We start from the raw sequence: 8,849 nt of genomic DNA on the forward strand, positions 1-8,849 counted from the left end.
CAAAAAAAAAAAAAAAAAAAAAAAAAGATCAGTGCTTCAAAATAATAGAGCCAGATGCCATGGTGCACATCTGTAGTCCCAGCTGCTTGGATTAGGGGCTGAGGCAGGAGCTCCCTTGAGCCCAGGAGCTGGAGACCAACCTGGGCAATACAAGGAGACCCCATCTCTTATAAATGAATGAACAAGTGAACCCCAGTGGCAGGGCTGGTGGAGACAACTTTGACAGCAGAGGGTTGGGTGTTGGGGTCAGTGGGCCGAGCCAGAGTGGGCAGGGCTGTGCCAGCAAGTGTGGCGCCAGCACTCACCCTCCATCCAACCTGCCTGCAGACCCCTTTGTGAAGGTGTACCTGCTGCAGGATGGGAGGAAGATGAGCAAGAAGAAGACAGCCGTGAAGAGGGATGACCCAAACCCAGTGTTCAACGAAGCCATGATCTTCTCGGTGCCAGCCACTGTGCTCCAGGTGAGGGTGTGGGGCCACGGTGGCCCTCGGGGTCAGCTTCTCAGGGATCCTGGAGGTGGAAATGATTTGCCTCAAGTCATCATCTTTCTAGTTGAGAAGCTCATGTTGAGCTCCCACTGGGGGCCGGCCCTGCAGGGGATGTTTGGGGACATGGGCACTGCTTTCTGGGGACAGGGGCACTGTTTTCTTGGTGCTCACAAAAGACAGGAAAGTCCGCAGACAACGTTAATCATTAAATGCATCCTGGACTTTAGCATCACTCAGCCAGGCCTGGGGGAACACAGATCCCAGTGCAGGCAGTTTTGGAGGCCCGGAGACAGGTAGGGGTCCCCCAGGGCCCAGAGTTCTAGCCCTAGCTCTCTTGGAATTCTACAGCAGAGGCCCTGCTGCACACCCCACACCCCCATAGCTTCCAGAGAATGACATGCTGTAGGGAGACCTCTCCCAGTAGGGCCGTCACAGACCACAGCTGGGGAGGCTGCGCCCATGGGTGGCTCTGCTTACAAGACTCAGAGGATGGGGGCTCCACCCTCTCCCCTCACTTTCTCCTTCCATCCTTAGGCACTTGTGATAGTGAAAAGGTCCTCTGTGCCTTGGGTCAAAGCCTGTCCCCATAGCTCTGGGGCTGTGCAGAGGCTACCTCATCTCCCCCACCCAGGGTGTCCCATCTGAATTTGAAAACTTAGAACTCTTCCCCACTGTGGGTGTTTCTAGTGGCATCTCCAGCCGGTCCTGGCCATCACAGCCCTGCTACCCTCCTGGGACAGATTGCCCTTGCTATCCCCTGGCTATCACAGAGCCACTACTCATAGCCTCCAAGGGCAAGAGACTTTTGTAGGGCCCCTGGGGGAGGAGGGCCAGGCAGCTGGGTTCCAGGTTCGGCTTCCTGCCTTCACCTGGAGCATCTGGCCCTTCCCCCGTGGCCAGACCAAGGGGATGATTACACTCCTGAAAACAAGAGACCCCTGCAAGGTTCTGGCCGCAGCCCCTTTCCAGGCATTGTAACTCATTTCATCCCTGGAACAGCTCTGGGGGGTAGGGACGGCCGTCACATTGTATGGATGGAGGAACAGGTAGAAGAGCTCAAGTCACTGCCCAAGCTCGCCCAGCAGGGAAGTTGGGCTGCCTTAGAACCCCCTGGTCTGGTTCTGCCATTGTGTGGAAATTAGGTAGATCTAGGTCAAATCCTTGCCTCTCATGTATTTGCCAGGCGACCTGGGACATGTTCCCTCGCCCCCCAGATCAGAGGTGAATACTGGGGAGCTGCACTGGCACCTCATGGGGTCTGGCGTTCTTTGGCTGGACCCAAGAGCCAAGGAGGAACTCTGGCTGCTCCTGGAACCCAGTACCCATGTCATCTCCTCCCCAGGACCTATCTCTCCGTGTGACGGTGGCTGAGAGCAGCAGTGACGGCCGTGGGGACAACGTGGGCCACGTTATCATCGGGCCATCAGCCAGTGGCATGGGCACCACACACTGGAACCAGATGCTGGCCACACTGCGCAGGCCTGTGTCCATGTGGCACCCTGTCCGGCGAAACTAGCAGCCAGGGCAGTCCAGATGGGCAGCAGAGCCTCTAGAGCCTGGTGCCCACTCGCTCTATCCAATGCCCTCTCCATTGACCAGCTGGAGCTGCGGACACTGGGGTACCCCTGGGAGTCCCCATCAGCCAACTTGGACCCTCTGTCTGGGAACCCAGGGTCTTCTGCTGCGGACCAGCTATGGCTGGGCCGGGGCCCAGAGAGGGCAGCTGACACTGGCCAATTGTGCACCACCTCCAGATCCTCATGAGGCCTGTCCTTGGTGTGCAGGGACTTGGCCTCTCAGAGCTGGCAAGCCCCACCCCCACCTCCTGGGAGGCCAGTGACAAGCCGTGCACTGGGACACCCCCCCCCCCCCCGCAAGTCTTGGGGGCCAGACACTGTGCTAGGAACTGGCAGGGGAAACACGAACAAGACACAGGTCCCTGGGCCATCAGGAAGTCAAAATCCCCCTGCCCCAGGTAATCTGCCTAGTGCCAAATGACAGCAGACTCTTGGGGAGAGGCTCCGGGGGCTGGGGGAACTTGGAGGGCCCCTTAGACAAGGAAGGAGCTGCACTTAGGGGTAGGAGCAGCCTGAGTGTCTCAGGCAGGGGGCACAGCAAGGCACTGGCAAGGACATGAAATTCCCATCACAAACTTGGTTCTCAGCCCCCTGCTGGGCAACATGGGCCTCTCTGGGGGCTGTAGAAGAGACCCAGAGACCAGGTCCAAACCGAAGTCTATGGGCCAAATGGAGGCTCCAGGATTATTCTCTGTGAAATCTCCTTCCCTTTATCCTCATCCATTGCAGGAGCCAGAGGTCCACAGAGACCCAGACCCAGGTCCTCACGCTGCTCCCATGCAAATCAGCCATTGGATCCAGATGTTTGCTGGCGTCCCTCAGCATGGGCCCTGTGGGGAAGAGAGAAGCTTTAGGTAGCCTGGTTCCCACGCCCAGACCACTGGGCATCCCGGCTCAAGCTCCCCAACACTGTGGCTTTAGGACTCGTCCAGTGCAGCCTATTGGCTGGAGAAGCTCTGGAGGGGGGAGTGGTACCCCCAACCCGGGGTCCTGCCCAGAAGCAAAGGGACTGGGCTGCTGCATCCCCAGTGCAGTGCCCCTCCAGGTGTCCCAGGATGAGGAGGCAGCTCTGCAGCTTTACAGGGATGACTGGGGGCAGGGTGGTCAGGGTACATAGCTGCAGTGCCATCTCTGAAGCCACCCACAGATGACAGGGGCACTGCCTCTTCCTCAGCTCTGGTGAGCTGTGGAGACCCAGGTCCAACCAGCTACTGCTGATGACATGGAGGTAGGAGTGGCTAGAACAGGTGCCCAGAAGGGTCATGGGCTGGAGGCAGGACCCACTTAACACAACCAGGACCCAGCCTGAGGCCAGGCTGTCCACCCTTGGCCAGCACCACAGGGCCAGGGGACACACCCCCTGGCTTTGCAGTGCAGGCCATGCCTTCCCACCTGCTCCTTCCCCCTCTCCCTCCCTCTAACTGCATGACATGTGGACTGTGTACCCAGGTGGCCATGGTGGCGATGGAGAATGCTGACTGGAATGATTCTAGAACCAAAATAAATCTGGGGCAGGAAGCAGGGCATCCAGGGAGCCCTGCCTGGCCCCAAATCACCTTTGTCTCTTCTGCAGGAACCAGGCTCTCAGGCTTCGTGGGGTCACAGCACGCCCTGCTTCCCCTGCTGCTGGGTACGCGGGGCAGGCCTCTGCCTGGCTGAGGGGTCATCGATAGGACCAATGCCATCAAGCTGCTTGGGAAGCTCTGAAGAGGAGCCCCCGAGCCTACCCTCGCAGGGGAGGGTGGTGATGGGAAATCTAAGAAGACTCCTTGGTGGTGGCACTCAGCAGAGCCCTCAGGGCAAAAGCATGTCAGGTGGATCAGGCAGGAGCATTCCCGGCAGAGAGAATAGCAGATGCCAAGGGCAGGAGTGGGCCAACCTGGGCCAACTTCCCCACCCTTGTAGAGCAGAGCCGGAGATGGGGAGAGGCCCAGAGAGGGGGAGGGCCTTGCGCTTCAGTGAGGGCTGGTGCCTGGCCTGCAGCCCACAGCGCTTAGCAGGAGGTGCTGTTGGCATCCCCTTTCCATAGATGAGAACTCAAGAAAAGCTAGGTAGCCAGCCTAAGATGGCACAGTCAGAAAGTCCCAGAGCCAGGATTCCAGTTCAGGCTCTCTGGCCCAGGACCCATGCCCTTGACCACTAGGCAGCATTGCCCTTTTCTCTCACCTCCCAGAGATGGGACTGAGAGGCAGCAGATATGTTCCTCTGGATTCCAGGATGCTCTGGCTTCCCCCTTCCCTCCCTCCCTGGGAGACCACAAGCATGGAAAAGGATGAGCTGGGTAAGGATCCCCAGAACCCCCCAGAAGGCCTGTCCCACCAGGAGGCTCTGTGGAAGCCCCATGTCAACTGTGCAGACAGAGGTGACTGAAGACAGGCTATTCCAGGGACACGAAAGGGCCGAGACCAGGGAGGGCTTCCTGGAGCAGGTGGGAGCAGCAGCCGTGGCCTTACAGGGCAGCATTGTACATGGAGGAGGGAGGGGGCCCCAAACTGCCCGAACAAAGGTATTGCACGCATCTAGGGACATGCCTGAACCGAGGCCCGAGAACCCCGGGGATGGACTCTGGGGACTTAGGCTTCCTAGGCAGGCAGAAGGTCCTTGTCATACTGGCAGTGCGGAGCCAGGGAGGCATCCTCATTGGAAGCAGCGCTGAGGGAGGGTGGGGGTCACTAAGGAGCTTTAATGGTGACAATGCTCCTGATCAGTGAGGGGCAGGCAGGAGGCTTTTGGGCTTCCTTTAGGTTTGGGGTTCATTTAGCAGGACACAAACTGAGGCGTCCCCCCAGGTTGGGAAAAGCTGCTTCTCCCCATCTTGTCTCATGATCTTCTCGACTGGTTTCCAGCTCTTCTCTGACCCCCTCCCCAGGCTCCCCTCTCCTCCCGTCCCTTCCTCTCCCCTAATCCTCCAGCCCCCCGCCACAGGCCTGCAGGGTCCCAGGCCCCTTTTGTCTGGGACAAAAGGAGACAGGTGTGGGGGTCACTGACCTGACCAGCAGCATGGCCTGGGCCAGGCCTGCATGGGCTGAGCCACTGTCACAGCCATGGTTGACCTTGGCTCCCACTTCTCTTCTACCCCTTTGCTATATGCGTCCACAGGGACAACCAGCTAAAAGGCTAAGTGGCACTGAGCTGGATCACAGGACTCCCCGCCTCTCCACCCCATTACTGACCCACTATCCCCCCAGAAAGTCCAACGCCAATAAGGCAGGGAGAGGCGGCAGGGACGGCTGTTGGGGCTGGCCTGGAGGAGGCCAGACGAAGGGGGCTTGGAAGAAGAGGCCCTCCAGGTTCCGTCTGCCATCAGCCTGGGTCTGGTCCGCTGCTTACTTTCTGTGTGACAAGTTTCTTCCCCTCTTGGGGCCTCAGTCTCTCCACTTGAAGAATGAGGATATGGAACAAGACAGCTCATCAAGGGATGGGGTTGTGGCTAAGCGATAGAGCGCTCACCTGGCATATGCAAGGCACTGGGTTCAATCCTCACCACCACGTAAAAATAAATAAATAAAATAAAGGTATCGTGTCCAACTACAACTAAAAATCAAAACATATATTTAAAAAAATCAGGCCCCCACACCTCTGATTTTGGGGGGTTCTGTGTGGATGGGCTCTGGAACCCACAAGGCCCAGCTCTTCCATGTACCAGCCATGGGACTCTGAGCAAATAATCTGCCCTCTTTGGGTCTCAGTTTCCCCACTTGTCAAAGAAGTGTAGGAATTGTACATGCTTCATCAGGTGGAATAGGATGACACAGGCCAAGTTCCTGGCACGCAGTAGGTATGTGGCAAATGTGAGGTCAAGGTTTGGGGTGAAGAAGTTCAGGCTGAGCACCAGGATCTGAAGTTTGGGATGAGAGGGGAGGGTCCAGAGGAGGTGTATGGAGCCAGTGCTTTGTAAGCTACACTCCAGGTAACCCAGGGGCAGGACCCAGGCATCTCTGAAGCTCTGCTCCCCTGGCCTGCACTTCCTTCCTCATTCAGGCACCTAGGAACACCCCATATCCCAAGCAGGAAACCCCAGGCCCAGCAGGCAACTGCAGTGATGGCAGCGCAGAGACCACACGGGGGCAGCAGAGAATCGACTGGGACAGGCAGAGACTCCTGGGAATCAGACTCAGGAAGGTGGGGACAGGGTGTCAAGAATGGGGCAGAAGCTGGGGAGCAGGAAGGGGCTGAGGAGCAGTCTATAAACAGTGCCCTGGCCAGGCCCCCTCTGGTGTGTCACACACTCATCCCAGCAAGCTTTGGTTCCTTTCTGCCAGCACACCTGCCTGCCGCCTTCTTCCTCTTCACTCCATCCTTTTCCTCCCACCCCTTGCTCAGCCAGCCAGGCCTTCCCTTGGACACAACATCCTGAGCCACAGCTCGTGCCCACCTGACACACACTGGAGCACAGCAATGAGTCTACCATGGTCCCCGCCCTTGAAGTGGCCATGCCCTGGCTGGGGCTAAACCATACTATCTGGTCCCTTGCATTGCAAGACTGAGGGCTGGTCCAGCCTCTCTGCTCCTCCCGTGTTTTCTTTGGGGCAGTCATTCACTCTGCTGGATTCAGAAAGGACTCCCAGCTCAGGATTGACGGGGCCTGGAGGGGCTGAGTCACCCACAGGCTGAAAATCAACAGTGGCCACAGTAAACAGCAAAATAGTAAACAGTGCCCTGGCCAGGCCGACTGTGTGACCTGGGCACCACCCCATCCAAAAGTAAACTCCAGGAAAACAATGTGGTCCAGAAGATTGGGGGAAAATTCACCAACCAGGCAGATGGTCATGGCCCAATGATTAATCTGCCTCTTGCAGGAGCACAAGCATAAGGTGGGGTGAGGCTGGGTTGGACATCAGGAGATCAAATCTTGCCTCTGGTCCTGCTGGCCTAAGACAATCTGTGGCCACTCTCTAAGACTCAGTTCCCAAATCCATAAAATGGGGAAGGCAGCTCCCTGGCCCTGCCCACCTTGCAGTTTGAGAGCTGAATGCAGTAACCCACGTGAGGGGTGATGTTGGGGGTCTGATTTTGAGGTCACACCTGGGTCCAAATTCTAGTTAGGCCTTTTACTAGCTGTGGAGCTCAGACAAGGACTAACCTCTCTGAGCCTCGGGTTCCTCATCTACAAAATGGGACTAAAAACTCCCACCTCCTGCACATGGTTTGCATTCCATTAATGGGCACTGTGACTATTAGGCAAAGTTCAGAGAAACTGTAAAGCATGACAGCCATCAAGCATGTCATTAGGATGATTATTCCTATAGCAACGGAGGCCTGACTCTCAGCTCCCTCCACCCTCAGTCTGGCCCCACCTGCCTTCCAGCTTGCCTGATGACAGCAGCCTGGAGCACAGGCGATGACGATGACGAGGCTGACAGCTGATCGTGGGGGACTGGGCCCCTCCTCACCACTCCTTGGGCGGGGCACGCCCAGCCAGTCACCGCCCAGCCCTGTGGTAGTTTCGGGGAGGTAGGGACACCTGAAAGGTGGAGCCGTCCTGGGGAGGCTCCCTCCGTCCAGGTGAAGCTCCATTCAGCCTGCTGAGCCAGCCTTGAGGGTGAGCTGGGACAGGAATGAGGGGCGTGGGGCTCTGCCTCCTCACGCACAGGCCTCTGCCCTGTTCCCTTAAGCTTCACTTCAACGTCCAGTCCAAGATCTGAGGAGACAGCTTGGGTTCATTTTTTAAAGGTTTAAACTCTGGTCACTAACAGGGGTGGGGAGGTCAGGTGACAGTAAGTTTCCAGTTTGATATTGGATTTATTCCTGGCATCCAAAGTGTTCCAAGCACCAGCTCCCAACCAAAGGGTGCCGACCACCCTCCCTGGGAAGGATGGGGGCGGGGCTCCCCTCACTCTGCCTCCATACCATGCCACATGCCGCCTCCTCATTCGGAACACCCTTTTTTCTCTCTCATTCCACCGTGTTTTACTCATTCCTTAAGACTCTGGCCTCTCCTGTAAGAAGGGTTTTCTGACTCCCCCATCCTGGGTGAGGAGCCCCTTTCCCCTACTCCTGTCTGCCTGTCCCTCCCTGGTGTGGGTCTTATCACACTAAGGTCCTGCCTCTCTCCCATTCTAGGCTGAGGGCTTCTCAAAGCAGGGACCTTGTCCTGAACAGTTCCCAGGACCCAGGCCCTTGGAAACTGGGACCATCTTTGCTGGTTAAACCCGAAGAACCCGACACGTCAGACCATGCTTTAAGCACCTTATGAATGGAAGGTTCCATGGCTTTCCCTGGATCACGTGCCAGCCAAGGTGAAACAAGTGGTCAGCCACCTGCAGCAGGCTTCCGGGTGCTGAACGAGGGGGCAGGGTAGGCCACCCCCTTCCCACCTGGCCTGAAACACCTGGAAGGAGGACCGTGCTGTGCTCGGTGTCATTCATTCGTTCATGCGGCAAAGGTCACTGCTCGCTCAGAGCCACTTCCCTCCCAGGTGAAGCCGGCCAGGCGCCTCGTTCCCTGTCCGCACCCCAGCCCCTCTAGGGGGCCCAGCTATTCGTCTCCTCCCCTTCAAGACCAGGGTGCCCTCCCGAGGACCCAGGGCTCCTGTGACCCAGAGCCCGCACACAGCAGATGCTCAATCGTGCTTCCCGAGCGGCTGAAAGGGACTCGGCCCGAGCGCCCGAGCCCGCCCCGCATCCCGGCGGGGGCGTCTCACCTGGGCCTGGCCGCCCGCTCGGGCCGCCGCCCCCGGGCCGCCCGGCTCGCACTTCCTCCCGCCGCCCCGCCCCTTCCACATTCCTGCCCCGCCGGGCCTGCCCCGCGCCCGCCGCCCGCAGCCCGGCGCCCCGCCCCGGGG

At 58.2% G+C, this 8,849-nt stretch overlaps 1 protein-coding gene across 6 annotated transcripts in view; it reads left to right on the forward strand.

The window, feature by feature from the left end:
* Syt12 (synaptotagmin 12) overlaps positions 1-3,621 on the forward strand; it is a 21,918-nt gene extending 18,297 nt beyond the window's left edge. For all 6 annotated transcript variants that reach the window (XM_048807720.1, XM_048807717.1, XM_048807719.1 and 3 more), the window contains 2 exons: positions 328-461; positions 1,831-3,621. In XM_048807720.1, coding sequence (XP_048663677.1) covers positions 328-461; positions 1,831-2,004 — 308 coding nt within the window. In that variant the 3' untranslated portion in view covers positions 2,005-3,621. The remainder of the gene's footprint in view (positions 1-327; positions 462-1,830) is intronic.
* Positions 3,622-8,849: the final 5,228 nt, after the last annotated feature.

Source organism: Marmota marmota, unplaced genomic scaffold (assembly GCF_001458135.2).
Source record: "Marmota marmota marmota unplaced genomic scaffold, marMar, whole genome shotgun sequence".
In the NCBI taxonomy this organism is placed as follows: Eukaryota; Metazoa; Chordata; class Mammalia; order Rodentia; family Sciuridae; genus Marmota; species Marmota marmota.